We start from the raw sequence: 15461 nt of genomic DNA on the forward strand, positions 1-15461 counted from the left end.
TAACATATTCTATAAAATAAATTCTCTACAAAGAGTTACATGATAAAGATGAGATGTGGTGTCTTTTCTATCTTGTAAGTTCTTTTTTTTTTTTTTTTTTTTTTTTTTGCCTGAAACACTTTCATTTTTCAGAAAGGAAAGAATTAAGCCCAATTGCCATTATGGTGCTTCAGGTTTTTATTTTCATAACAGGCTATGTAAATTCTGGTTAACCAAAATGATTTTTCTTTCAAGATAGAAAATGCCAAAGCAGTCCCCCGTCCCCGCTGTCAATACCCACAGTGACCCGATGGAATTTACTTGCATCATAACGAAGAGCATAACTCTTAGGCTCTCTTCTGCAAAAGGGCGCCCACCCAATTGACCACACAAGAGATGGCAAAGACGGTTAGGAGTGTCTGCTAAGGAGAAGGGATGAGCAAAATTCTGCTCCAGGCAGAGAAACAGCAACAGAGCTTTTGTCCCCCTTCCTAACTTTCCCCTGAGTGAGTCTCTCTCAATCCCTGTCTCAGTTCTGCAGCCCAATGAACTGACGTCGTAAAGACTCAAAGCCCCTTACAAGTAGGAAAAGCTATTACTAACTGACCTCACTGTCACAGTGCAGAAAAATCACTAGTTTGCAAGTCTCCAACACCGTGCCACCCACACCTTGGAAAATGGCCGAGCTTAATTGGGAGACATCTTTTATGCCAATCTGATTCAGAACCCTGAGGCAGAAAGGAGCAAATGCGATTACAGTTGTGAATTTCGCTGTCCTAAAATAATACGTAAAGTCTCATGGAAAATGTAAGAAAATACGCACTAAGTCAAATCTCGATGAGTCAAAGGAGAAAGGCATGGAGAGAGACCAGTCCTTGTGAACCACTTTCAAATATCAAATATTGGGTGTTGCACATAAAATGAGACAACCTGATATTACAAGACCTTCAGCCAAGATTCTATTTTGTAGGTAGTAATTGATCAAAGCACCTCTTCCAACACAATGACAAATAGGTACTAGAACAGTCACCATCCTAAAACTGAGAATTTTTCACTTTTAATTTCAGCCCACAAGCATTTACAGAGAGCCACTGATGTGCTCAGATTGCAGGGCTCTTCATCACACTCATCATTTTTAAAATGTGATTTTGTTTGGAGACACTTCGTGAAGGTAATGTAAAGGTGAGTGCAGGTAAATTGACCTGCTGTAATGAAACAAAATGAGGTGGAAGTAAACGTTTTTTAAATGTGTAATATGTAAGAAATCAAAATATGGTTGGTGTTTGCATTTAATACCTCTCAGAAGATGAGAGAGACAACATAATGCTCGTCTGTCACCTGCAGGAAACTCTGCTGTCCCTGTCGACACAGAAAAGATGTCCAGCTTTAGGAAGCAGCCTCGAGGGAGTGAAGAGGAGCACAGGCCTGAGTCATGTGGCCTATGACCAGTGGACTTGAGCAAGTTATGAAAACTTTTGGAAACTCGATGGTCTTCATCTGTAAAATGGGTATAATCAAAATGCCATCTCAAAGATTTAATGAGGAAATTGGATGATATATTGTGTCCTAAAATCTATTAATAAATCACAGTGTGTTGTAGAAATATTGATTAATATTGCCCTTTTTGGGGTCTTCCTTTCCTGCCCAGGAGGAGTGAGTCACACCCTCATCCCTGCTAGGGCCAGACAGTGAACATCCCTCTGTACTTGTCCTTATCAGGCGATCCCACAGAATCTTGTTCACCTTTAAGGGACCGTGACCTTCTCTGAACTCATCTTCATAGCAGCTAGCACAGTGCACAATGCAGAGTAAACGCCAAATAAATGTAGGTTTAGTGCAGGGTGTCTCAACTTTGACGCTACTAACATTGGTGCCAGATCATTCTTTCTCGGGGTGACACTGTCCTGTGTGTTGTAGGATGTTGAACAGCATCCCTGATCTCAACCCTCTAGATGCCAGGAATGCCCCCCAGCTGTGACAATCAAAAATGTCCACAGACACTGCTAGATGTCCGCTGGGGTCACACTGTGGTTGAGAACAGCTGGTTTAATGAATTACAATCCACTGAACTCAGGCAAGGGGGCCAGAGCTCCTCCCACTTTGCCTGGCGTCTTTAGAGCTAAGTGCATGTCTCCAGTGTCTGGACTGACAGTTAGGGGGGCCTATCCTCTACCTCAGGAGGATTCTTAGTTGTGGTTTATCTACACCCCATTTGGGGTGAACCCCCCAAGCCTTGGGCTCATCCTCGTTTCCCTCTCCCTCACTCCATAGGTTCAGCCCATCAGCAAAGCACATGAGTTCAACCTTCAAAATACATCAAGAACACAATCGCCTCTCCCCATCCCTCTGTCACTACCACCCTCACACGGGCCCCACCTTCCCGTACCCAGTCCCTGCAGGGACCTCCTGGCAGGTCTCAGCTTCCACACAGGAGCCAAGGAGAGCCTGCTAAATCACATCCCTCCTTTGCTTACAGCCCCTCGATGGTCTCCTAGCTCACTCAGAGGGAAGATCAAAGTCCTTCAATGGCCCCACAATCCCTCCACCTCATCTCCTATTCCTCTTCCCCTTGGTCACTACAGGTCGGCCACGATTATCCTCCATCACTTCAGGCTGACCTCAGAGCCTTTGCACTTACCACCTTCTTTGCCTGGAATATTCTTCTGCTGCTTAACCATAGAGCCTTCCTCCTCCCTGCCTTTGAGCTTTCCTCAAACGTCGCTTTCTCAGAGGTGAAGTTCTCAGGCCACTCTATCTAGAACCGTCACCTTCTATCCTGCTTTATTTTTCTCCTGAGCATTTGCCAGGATCTAACCTGCCGTGTATTTTAATTCGTTATCTGGTCAATGGCCGTCTTCCCCATTCGAAAGGGAACTCAGCGAGGCAGAATTACTTTGTATGGGTTATGACTGTATGTCAAGGACCTAGAACAGTGACTGCACATGGTAGGCGCTCAATAAATACTTGTTGGATGAACGAAGGATGGCGTGCACAACCAGTATGTCTGATGCCAAGATGGACCAATCGGGTAACCTTCCCTTTCTGCCATTGACATCACACCACGGGTGACAGACTTTTTAAATATGATGTCAAAATCACCTTGCTATCTGATTCTAGGCAGAGTTAGTCATGTCACACAGTGAATCTTCCCAGACCGCGTAGAGAGGCAAGGCCCCATCTCTTACTGCACAGGCTCAGCTGGACAAAACACCACTGTGGTGTGAGCTGAGAGAGGAGCTCCTCAGCTCAGGCAGACGACCTCCTGGGAGCAAACCCTCGTCTACACGCTGTTTTCTCCCAGACTATTCACTCTACGGGCCACCTTCACCCAGCTACTGGGGATTCGCATTCTTCGTCTCCCTGGATCCTGCAACAGAGCAGTGGTTCTTGGACCACTGAGGACTAGAATCCATGCAGGGTGCGTTAAAATAGAGTGCTAGGCTCCATCCCAGAGGCTCATCTGATTCAACAGGTTTGGGGCGGGGCCTGAGAATCTGCCTCTCTCCCAAGCTCCCAGGTAGTGTTGATGCTGCTGGTCCTGGGACCCACTATGAGAACAACCGCACCAGGGGGACCCTCACCCAACAGACTCAAACAACGAGTTAATGACTCCAGGTGGTTTGGGGACAGGGCTGGAGGAGGACTCACAGCATGACACACAAATTCATTAAGTCCTACCTGCAGTGAGCCTCCAGGTGGGCTACAAGGATTTTTCATTGCCTGTGGAAGGATGAAGGAGATGCCCAGTGCAACCCGCCTGAGATTCGGCTGAATCTCTGAGCCAGGGATGCTTAGGTGGAGTAAAGCAGCCTGCTGTGCACATGGTAATGCCTGCTGCTAATGGGAAGGCAATTTTGTTGTGGATCATGTGTGAGTGTGTATGTGTGTGTGTGTGCATCTATGTTTTAGCCTATCCTGTCAGTCTATAGTGGCTTGAGCCTTAGGAACCTCATAGTGAATTAAGGCTGTCAGCAGGGGACTTGCTAGAGGCCAGGCAGGCACTGAAACCCTCAGCAGGGCCCTTTGTGTGTACCGTGCAGGGAACAGCTGGTTCCAGTTTGGCTGCACACTAACACTTCTCCAGTGTGTGAACACACATGGGGGTTTCTTGTGCGTGAGGCTGGAGTGAAGAAAGAAAAAAGCAAGGTGGCCTGGACCACTGAAGCTGAGAAACCATGTCCTGTGTCTACACAATGTGCAACTAGATTAGTGTCTGCAATAATCGTGCCCTCTGATACAGCAGCAGCCAAGCGAAACCCACAATCACCTCCCCGTTGGCTCACAAGGCAGTGGTTCCTTTCTCTCCTGTTTTCCTTTTATTACGTTTTATAGAGCTCTGTTAAAACGGCAACAGATCTCGTTTCACCACTTGTATTTCATTTCAGGAGCTTGTGAGCCTCTTGGGGCTGAGGTTTCGTACAATTCCACCATTCGGTTGGGAACTAAGTTTCTCCATCCTCCCAGAGCCCTTGAACCTTGGTCTGAAAAGAATGGCGCCACCAACCACTGATCAGCACAGGGCCTGGGAGCACCAGGTGTGGTTAAAGTTCTTGTGTCCATTTGGCCAGGCCATTGTACCTAGTGATTTAATCCAACACTAATGGAGGTGTCTCTGTGAAGGTATTTCATAGATGTGGTTAACATCTACGATCCGCTGACATTAAATAAAGGTGATTATCCTTGATAATGTGGTGGGTCTCATCTAATCAGTTGAAGGCCTAAAGAGGAAAATCTGAGATTTCCCTGAAGAAGAAATTCTGCCTCAAGACTGTAGGGTCAACTCGTGCCTGAGTTTCCAGCCTGCCGGAAAGCCCTACAGATCTCAAACTTGATAACCTCCACAACTGTGTGAGCCGCTTCTCTAAAACACAGGCACACCTCAGAGATTGTGCCGGTTTGGTTCCAGAGCTCCACAATAAAGTGGATATCACAATAAAATGAGTCACACAAATTTTTTGGTTTCCCAGTGCATATAAAAGTTATGTTTACACTGTACTGTAGTCTATTAAGTGTACAATAGCATTATGTCTTTAAAAAACAATGTCCATACCTTAATTAAAAAATACTTTATTGCTAAAAAATGCTAACCATCATCTGAGCCTTCAGCAAGTCGTAATCTTTTTGTTGGTGGAGGGTCTTGTAAAAAATGCAGAATCTGGGGCTTGCCCAGCAGTGTAGTGGTTAAGTTCACACACTCCGCTTCAGGCGGCCCAGAGTTTGCGGGTTCGGATCCTGGGCGTGCACAGACTCACTGCTCATCAAACCATGCTGTGGCGGTGTCCCGTATAAAGTAGAGGAAGGTGGGCACGGATGTTAGCCCAGGGCCAATCTTCCTCAGCAAAAAGAGGAGGATTGGGAACAGATGTTAGCTCAGGGCTAATCTTCCTCACCACACAAAAAAAAATAAAGAAATGAAAAAAACCCTGCAGAATCTGAAAAGTGCAATAAAGCAGGGCGCAATAAAATAAGGTATGTCTGCAAATCTCTTCAACATGTATCCTATTGGTTCTATTTCTCTGGAGAACTTTGACTGGTACACCAAGCCAAGCCCCACACTCACCTCCAGCAGACCCACTGAGCTCTGGGAAGGATAGGCAGGAACACTGTACTTTTCTCTTCTACAAAGAGGATCAATACATGTCACCCTCCTGTCTCCCCAGAACATTCTTGCGGGTGGGGAATAGTGACACCCAGTGACCAGCTGACCTCTGTACCATAGCTCAGTTCCACAGAGGTGGGCAAGTTCGTGAAGGGATGTGCCCCTTCCTTCCCTATTTCACACCAGGCCCGCCATTTCCCACCCAGGAAGCACGTGCACCTTGATGAAAGGCAGATGTAGTCAACAGTGTTCTCCTCACGGACAGGCCTTGCCAGACCAACACCACCGCAGACCCTCAAAGAAGACCAGAGAGGGACGTCATGGACTTCCCTCCGTACCCACCACCAAAACACGTCACAGCTTGCTTCAAAAGCTGAAACTGCCTTTAAAATTCTACGATGGAAGCATTCTGAGTAACCTTAGAATTCTGGGAGGGCCCCAGAGAGGAAGATATTAAAGTTTCCTTTGTTTCCTTGCAAGAAAACTGTCCATTTCCTCCAAAAACAATTTCATTCCCCAGGGAAGAGACCCTGACCTGAGCCCGCATCTTTGCACCTGCTTGAGAGAGGAACTACTGAAGGGCCTTCCCCAGTCCTGAGCTGAGGAAGGTGGGAGAGGCTGCTCAGGCGTCTGTGTCTTTCTTGGGGACCGAAGCCCCTTGGCAAGGCTCAGGGTCGCCCCGAGCCCCTGCCCCATTCCAGAATCCCTGTGGTAACCACCTCAGGCTGGGAAGGCGGCCCCACGGCCTGGCCAGGTGGGCGAGTGGATATCAGCTAGTGAAGGAAAGCACAGGCCGGCATCAAAGGAAATGGTACTCGTGTTTCTCCCGCAAGACCGCAGGCTGCTTTTTCTTTCTCTCTTTTTTCAAATTCAGGAACAGCACGGTGAAAACAAGAGAGAGGTTTGTTTCTGCAACACCGTTCTCACCTCCTCACTCAGTCTCCCTTCTGAGGCTTGCTAAATCCAGACTGGCACTCTGGAGCTGGTCCTGGGCCAGAGTCCAGAAACAAGGGCCAGGCCACGGCTTGCTCTGCAACTACCAGCTGGAAATCATCTCCGTGACCCTTTGCCCCAGTGTTTTCTCCCTTTCTCTCCTCCCTCTCTCTCTCTCACACACACAAACACACACGCTGATGTATTTCCTGTAGGTAGAAACCAGCCTTCGAAGAAGAAAGCTTTAGAAATGCATCTTGCTCTTACTGTTTGCACCGTGACTATCTTGGCGGGTACAGGATCACATGACTTCATCAAAATTAGAAGCCATTCAATGATTCCAGGGTTAGCTCCACACCATTCTTCCACATAAACATAGTTGCATTCTTTAGAACATGATTACACTGCATTCTTCTAAGTCTCAGAAATATATACAGCTAACGATCAGTGGAAACATTCTATCAGATGGATAGGATTTACCTGTAAAATATTTACGCATAATGAATAACTACCCTGGACTCTGGTATCCTGGACCCTATGATTGCATTTTCTACTGAGGTCCTTTCAGAAGTCTAGGAATTAATCTCTTGATGAGGTCCAAGATGGGCCTGCCTTGGCATGAATTCCACTTAAGGGACCTGTGTTGTATCAAAATTCAACATCAGAGTTATTGTTCCCAGTTTCAAGAAGAAACTAGATGAACAGAAATGAACTGACGTCTCAGAGTCCGGGAAAGTTCTGGCATCTCCCATCTCCCTGTTTGGCACGTCCGGCCTCACTGTTGACATTCCCTCTAAAGTACTGTGACTTGGCACCTTTGTCAACACCACACTAGAAGTTGACGCAATGGTTTCCACACTTATAAAACATGACACTTATAAAAAACGTATTTAGCATTAAAATATATATGTAGCAAAAAGGGCCTATTATAGCTGCAACAGAGTGGAAAACGCACTGGGTGTGGAGTCAAATATGCTTGGTTTGAATCCAAATTCTCAGTTGCTTTAAGTGGTGATCCTGGGTTAGCCAGAAAATGCCTGAGCATCAGTTTCCTCATCCATCAAATGGGGACGAGCATCCCTCACAGGGCTGCTTGGGAGATTAACAAGACATTGGATGTAAAAGGGCTTTGTACTCAAAAATGTGAGCTGTTCTTACATTATGTCAGATTATGCAACATTATATTCTTCCTCCCTGAATATATATGGCATACTATATCATAATTGAAATCAACTTTACTTTTCAAAACTGCATCCGATGAAACACTTTTGAGTCCCAGGGATTGTTCTGCATTTGATAATACATTCTGACAGCAGCATTATCATGACAAACTCAGGAAAGTTAATAATTATGGGCGATGTTGGAGCTTGGTTTTAAGTGTAAGTAAAGATGAGAAGAAACCGCGTGCGCGAAGAGATGGGGAGAGGGGAGGGGAAAGGGGTGGGTAGGGGAGGACAGATGAAGTAGGTCCATGAGCAAAGTCAAATGGCTTGGACTTATGCTACACTGTGGGGCCACTAGCCGACACTCTCCCTCCACAAAAACATAAGACAGCATTATCTTCCAGGCAATAGAAACCTCAGAGATGAATTCTGCCATATGCAGGCATGGGCCCCCTCCCACAGAGCCCTCATGGCTGGGAAATGCAATTGAACACCACATCTTCAAAGCGAGTTCTTGGTAAATGTACTATGGGTTTTACCACCTCTATCCTCAGCGCAAACCACTGGAGAACACATTTTCTCAGCATTGCCCAACGTTACTGTTCAATGGTATTACTTTCTGAAATAATCTTTGGAGAAGCGTGACTAACTTCTACTCCGCCTTTTCAGGGGATAGGAAAACCAGAAGTCCCAGAGAACAGAGTCAGCGGTCTCCTTACCTGGAGCCGTTCACCTGGTTAGGGTTACATTCCATCTTGATGGTGACCCTGGCCGGGGGTTGAGACAGCCAGTCCTGCTGAGGGACGCGTGGGCTCATCTTGGATGTCTGTCCATAGTCGCCGGAGGAGGACGCGGTCATGTCCGTCTTAGCCAGGTGCGGCGTTCCGTAGGCGCACTCGAACAAAGACTGGTCCTCGCTCACGACTGATAGCGCTTCCTGAACACCCAAAGAAACACACATTCAGGACACTCCGAAGGACAGTCATGTCTCACAAAGCTGCTGACTTTAGAGTCATTTCTAATTGAGACCACATTTTAGATAGTTTTCAGGGTATCCATGTCTACCTCTCAGAAGAAAAAAGTAGCTGGTTTTCTTCCCTCTAGACCGTAAGAGTTGGAATTGCCCCGCCTAGGAAAACTTTTATGTAGGTCTCCAAACACGCCAGTCTTGACTGCAGCCGTACAGATAATACCCACTTTAATCTCAACTCAAGGAAGTTGAATTTCAAAGGTCTTAGAAGACATCCAATTGCATGTGTCATTCTTTGACAAATGCAATCTATAATTCAAGCAGACAGGGAACAGAATGGTCATGAAGATTAAAAAAAGAAATGTGACGGCTAACACCTAAACATCTGGCAAAATTGCCACATTCCCAGGAGATTTTAAAGAAGAGGTACTTAGAAGAGTGGGGGAGAAATGGAGCACCAAAGGACAAACGTACAAAGATACGAATTTTTCCACTTCTAAGTTATTAGCTGAAATAGAGTTTCAAGTGGTGCTTCCATGATGGCGAACATCTGGATGATAAATGAACCAAAAAAAAAAAAAAAAAAAAAAAAGCTGTGAATTATCCAGATGCCTCCAAATACCAAGATGTTTAAAATATCTGGATCACTGACTAGCTCTTTTTTTCCCTCCTTACTTTCTATTAATATCTTTGCTCTTTTGCATGACTTGGTGAGAAGAAATAGAAATGTGTCATTGTTGGATCATTCTTCTGTGGTTTTAAGTCAAACAAGTGGTGAGCCTGTGGCTATGCTTATAATCTACAGTCAAATGAACAAAGGCAAATTCGACTTGGAAATTTCAACTACTTGAGTGATATATTGCGTGGCCTCTACGTAGAATAACTATGAGACAATCCAATTTTGGTTTCTATAACAGAAAAAAAAAATCCATGTGATAGCTCATTTTCATTCCAGTCCCTTGGCGTCCTTGGTATCGCTATCAACTAGTGAGAAGTAAACGCTGGATGGGTCACACCTTTTTTAAAAATGAAACTTTGGAGCCAGGGGGGCTGTAGAGACCTTCTAGTCCAAGCTTCTCATCTCTAAATGAGAAAATCTGAGGTCCAGAAAGGTCCAGACCTCACCTCAGTCAAGATCAATCAGAGAATCAGTGATGGAACTGACCTGTGTTTATCATCTGCTCCCTCCTACCCCCACTGCCTACGATGCCCTTCTTACATTTCTTGGTTTAGGATATGTGTTCACAGTAGCACTCCCTTCTTATTCCTTGAATTGATATTTAAATAAATAAGGATGCTCCCTGTTAGTAAAAGAGCCTTACGAAGGAGCGATTCTACGACAGAGACCTCCCTCCCTACCCAGAAGCATCAGAATCTTTAGGGAACATGTGCAATTTCACAAAGCACTCCCCAACCCAGTGTATACTCCGCCACTCTGTCTCCCACCTACCCAAGAACCAACTTCTTTCATAGCATTCCAAGCACACGAACTCCATTGCCTGGCACACTGTGCTGTGAATCAGTGAGCAGGACGAAACACAAGGAACAAACTCAGCGTTTTGGCTCTCAGCATGGTGGCCAGGTATCCGTGCAAATATAACACCCTCCCACCATCTCCGACTTCTTTAAAATCCCAGAATCACAGCCCTGTGACACTCTGAGAAAGAGTAAGCCAAGAGTTTAAATAGTAACACAAAACATACAAAAGGATGGGTTGTGCCAGCCAGAGAGCCAGAATCAGGCACCAGAAAGAAAAAATAATAAGACATCTTGAATACACAACAAAATCAAACACATCAACAAACAGACAGACAATACGAGACAGCAGCACAGAAGTTCAGTGTAGAAATGGGCCTGGTAAATATCGGGGAAACCTGAATTACATGGCTTTCTCTTCCGGTCACAAATGGAGGGAAAGAATCTAAGGAATCTATATTCACAGACATGGCTTTAAAAGTAAAATCAGCACCATGGACTTAGCATACTTGTGCTAATTAATAAAGACAAAAATTATAGCTTCTTAATTTTTGTAAAACAGAGTCTCCCTTCCTGTAGCAGCCCTGGACAGAATGGTTTTACACACTCAGAAGAGGAAATAAGGCTGAAGCCTGTCCCCCTTCTCATGCCGGGTCCTGCAGACCCCACCAAGGCTCGGAGGGAATAACATACTATGCAATGTTAGCATTGGCTCACTGATGAAGAGCAACATGATTAAATGTGTGATTTATACCAAAAATTGGCAGAAACAGGCTAGACATCAGGGACAGACTAAGTTTTAAATGACAAAGGAAAAAGAAAATAGCTTCCGCAACAAAAAAGAGTAACAATGTTAAAATATTAGTATATTCCTAAGATAATGTAGGTATTCTTGTAAACATATCCAATGACCAAATAAATGTAGCACAGCATTTAGAAAATGTTAGAACTAAGACAAGGCTTCAGTGTATGTTCAGAGGGGGAGGAACTTATTCTCACATCTGGCAAAGCATTATTTCAGCACATGGTTTTCTAAAGAAAGAAATCAAAGTTAATTGAGATCGATTTAGGAAAAAAAACTTACAAACGCTAGAGATAAGGGAGACACACATCTTTTCTTCATCTCTTAAAATTCTCCTCCAAGTTAATATTGCATAAAAATGAGAAAGGGGATATGATTCAGAATACCAAAAGTGGCTTTTGTTCACTGGAGGAGAAACCGTCTAAAAATGAGGAAGCTTCAGGATATAAACATTTCAAAAGGAGGGAAATACAGTCCACATTCTGGAAAGATAGAGCAATCAAAAAACCTGCCCCAAAGTGATTCTAACTAAACCAAGACTGCGGAACACCTAGAATTAAGTACAGGTCAGGAAAGGAAACAAACAAAGAAACACACAAAACGCACCACGCATGCACACATACACACACCAATGTAGCACATTTTCACAATGGGGGTGTAAAAAGTAGCTGAAGGATGGTTTTCAGAGACCTACTTCCACAAGGATCATCACTAAAGCTCACAGCTGTTCTTCAGACGAAAACAAACGCTATAGACTAACAGCATCTCTTTGTTCACCACTTGACTTAGCTATATTATATGCAGGTTTCATCATCCCTTCGGTTTGAGTATGAATGGCAAAGGCTGATGCCTAGAATCCGCCCCCACCAGCAGCCCTGGACTTCAAAGCGGGGAGAAGCTCTAGCCTGGTAGGATTAAAACCAGAACAGAGCTCTGAACACAGGCTGGTAACCAGGAACACATGAGTCCCTCAACGCCAGCTCTGGGAGTGACTTTTACGGACCTCGTCTCAGGCTGTCCCTGCCTGCCGCCGGGTTTCCCTCCTCATCCGTGGCCAGCTCACCTACCTACCTGCCTACCTGCCGATGCCTTAGTTAACATGTATGGGTTATTCTCTCAGGCTCCTCGGCCAGCCGCAGGACTTGGGAACTGCTTGGGTTGCTTTATAACAGAGAATTCAAAAAAAGTCAAAACCTGGCAGAAATGTGGCATAATAATTTAATATGCCTGCCTCTATGTTACTATAAAAAGCCCTGAACTTTAGATTGGTGTGTGCTGGTGTGTGGGGGTGTTTTTTCTGTAGCTCCAGGAAAGCTGGGATATTCCGATGTGGCAAGTGGCAGCCTACCAATGCCATTTTTTATGAACTCATGAGAAACACATAAATGCTAAGCAAATTGCCCCCAAACAAAAGGTTCCGCTGTGTTAGTACTACAGTGTTTATTATTTCCTTTGAATACAGAATACGCCAATAATGTTTGAGGACCATTCCTTTGAATTTTGGTCATGGGTATAACAGTTGACCGATAGTTCCAGAAAGTGGGAAGTTCTCAGTTAGATTGTATTTCATACTGTGAGACTAAAATATGATTCTATTTTTAAGTAGATTAGGGTACCACAAAGGATCCAAAGTGCTTAGATTAAAAACTGAAAGAGAAAAATTTAAAAAGTCAAATGTACTTTGTACACAACCTGACATTTCCAGCAAAAGATTTCAGGGATCCTGACACCTTTCCATAACAGATGAATATTTTGGGAGGCTCCTATATATCAAGTAAAAGAATAGAAAATAAAGTCTGGACTCAAATTTGCTTCTAATTTGTGATCCCTGACGGATCATAAAAATACTATATTATTAATACAGAGAACCCAATATACTTAAATTTTCACGAAAATCTGGGCATGGTAAAGTGTTGAAACTGAGCAAGTCTTAAAGAATGATGAGTTCTCTTTCACAGCTGGAACAAGTGAAGCATACAGAGGGAAATGATCCTTAAGAGGTTTTTGAAAATTCAGAAGATAGCCAGAACTGGATGTCCAGAGAACTGGATTCACAAATCTTCAGTTTCCTCAAGTCTTATGTGCCTCAAATAGTTACGAAAGCAAACGGAAAAACTAAATGGAACAAGCAGGATAAGATTATGGTCATGCTTTAAGAAAAAATTCTTAAGTTCTTCCTATCACAACACAGTGTCTACTTCAGGAAACCAATTTCATCTTAAATCAATAGCCTGCCTTTTCTGTTCTCATCCCACTAGAATCGAATACAAAACTCTTCCTTAAACTTCTCTCATACATAACCAAGTAGAATTAGGTACATCACATAACTCCTTACATTGTGATGAATAAGATATCTTTTAGCCACTTTCTCTTGACTCATAAATAGCTGATCCATCATATAATAAACCAGGTTACCTTGTTAAGCACTTTGCATGAAGTATCCTTTTAAATTCTATTTCATTGATTTTAAGATACATCATCTTTCACATTTTACCAGCTCTGGAATCCAGATGCATCTTACAATCAATAGCGTGTCATCGCTTAATGGCAGCATTTCTTCTCCTTGGATGTGAGATAAAATAATGGGTCAGTTTATAACCAATGGCACCTTAAATCTTAGGAAATACGGTCATTCAGTTCTGACAACAGTCCTGGAAGGTCAGCTGCCATTCCCACCCACAGATGAGAAAGCAGGATTGAGAAGAAACATAACATCAACAGTAAGGACGAGGTTTGTGTCTCTGAGTGGAATCACTCCTCAAGGCTGTGCACTTGCCACTGTCTGGGCCTTAGAGAAAAAGAAGAGAGTGGGTTAAGATGGTCACATGCAGAGTGCTTCACCACCCTGTCTTGTCACGGTTGTGCAAAGAGCAGGGCTGTCTCCATCACAGATAAGAGATGGAACCACCTAGAAAGAGAGAGACTGGTAGAGGGAACAGGTGGCAGAAGGGTAAGGGGATAATGCACCGAATCCCAGGATTTAGAATGGAATTCAAGGATCAGGAGACGAAGTGGAAAGCCAGTAGGAAACCAGTAAGAAACCCTCTAAGTACAACATGCTCTCTTATGGGACTAAAAGCCACGCAACAATCGCTCCCAGATACATTTCATTACTTCTTACCTAATGGTTTAAATCAACAAACCTGTTCTTTTCTTTGGTTAACCAGATTATTCAGACCCAAACTGATGGCCCTGTATTGGAGTGTGTTCATTGTGAGTGGATGCCTGACATTTCTTAATGAAAAATACACAAGAACACTAGGGCAGGTAGGAGCATCACCTATAAATATGCTACAGCCAGCGCCTCTTGGTGGCCTTAAATGGATGTCTATGGACCTAATGATATTGGAAAACTATTTATTAGACTGTGTCAAGCCCAACTGTTTATAGCTTCTCTTCAAGGCAGAGTGTATGCAGTTGATGCTTCTGGAAAGTCTACTTCTAATCACATTTGGAGGAGAAAAAAGCAACACAAACAAAATAAACAATGCACTCAGGGAAGACCTCCACGCTGCCATCATTCACCCAACAACAACACGCCAATCCCTCAGGGGATTTTTTTCTAAATGTCTGTACTTTTGCATTCGGATATAGCCAACATCTCATGTGGTGATAAACTTCAACTGACTGGTGTGTCTTAATTATAACACAAAAAAGCCAAACATTGTAAGTTACAGATGCCTCATCAAGCTGAGTGAGCATTATTTTCGCCCCTTCTTGATATTCTCTTCTTTTAAATTCTTTAGTGGAGGAAACATTAAAATCATACATTAAATGCAGCATCTTGCTCTGTGTTCACGTTTTTCTCATTTAATACATCATTATTTTAGTCCTTCAAAAATATAAAAAATCTTGGATTAACCTCAAAGGAAAAATGTATGTAGACAAATGAAGTCCGTCTAAAGAGCGTATTTCTCCAATATGGTATCGTTTCAGTATCAAGCAAGTTTACAACTGGCAATACCAGCCCAGCACTCAGAGAATGACACCCAGGACTGGTGTGGAGACCCATACATACATACACATGCACACATTTGTTGTTATTGCCATGGTAGCAATCCTGTGTCCTGCAGAGCGGAACCCCGCCTGGTCTTTTTGCGCTATCCTCTCGCCTTCTGGCGCTGTATCAGACAATGCTCCACTGCTATTCACAGGTTTCCATGGCCAATTTTTTCAGATGTAGGTGACCAGGTCCTTCTTCCTAGTCTGTCTTTGTCTGGAAGCTCCGCTGAAACCTGTCCACCACGGGTGACCCTGCTGGTATTTGAAATCTTGGTGGTATACCTTTCAGCATCCCAGCAACACACAGCCACCACAGTATGACAACTGACAGATGTGGTTCCCTGACTGGGAAATAAAACTGGGCCATGGCGGTGAGAGCACCGAATCTTAACCACTAGACTATCAGGGCTGGCTAAATACATACATACATACATAAATACATACATATATATACACATCTACCTACCTACCTATCTATCCATCCTTTATCATCTTTATTAATAGAGCACTTTAGAGGATCTTCACACATTCCTTATC

General features: G+C 43.9%; 1 protein-coding gene across 1 annotated transcript in view; it reads right to left on the bottom strand.

The window, feature by feature from the left end:
* ERG (ETS transcription factor ERG) overlaps positions 1–15461 on the bottom strand; it is a 188398-nt gene that overhangs the window by 50402 nt on the left and 122535 nt on the right. The window contains exon 3 of the mRNA XM_058523108.1: positions 8394–8611. Within this exon, the coding sequence (XP_058379091.1) occupies positions 8394–8611 (218 nt within the window). The remainder of the gene's footprint in view (positions 1–8393; positions 8612–15461) is intronic.

Source organism: Diceros bicornis, chromosome 27, assembly GCF_020826845.1.
Source record: "Diceros bicornis minor isolate mBicDic1 chromosome 27, mDicBic1.mat.cur, whole genome shotgun sequence".
Taxonomy (NCBI): domain Eukaryota; kingdom Metazoa; phylum Chordata; class Mammalia; order Perissodactyla; family Rhinocerotidae; genus Diceros; species Diceros bicornis.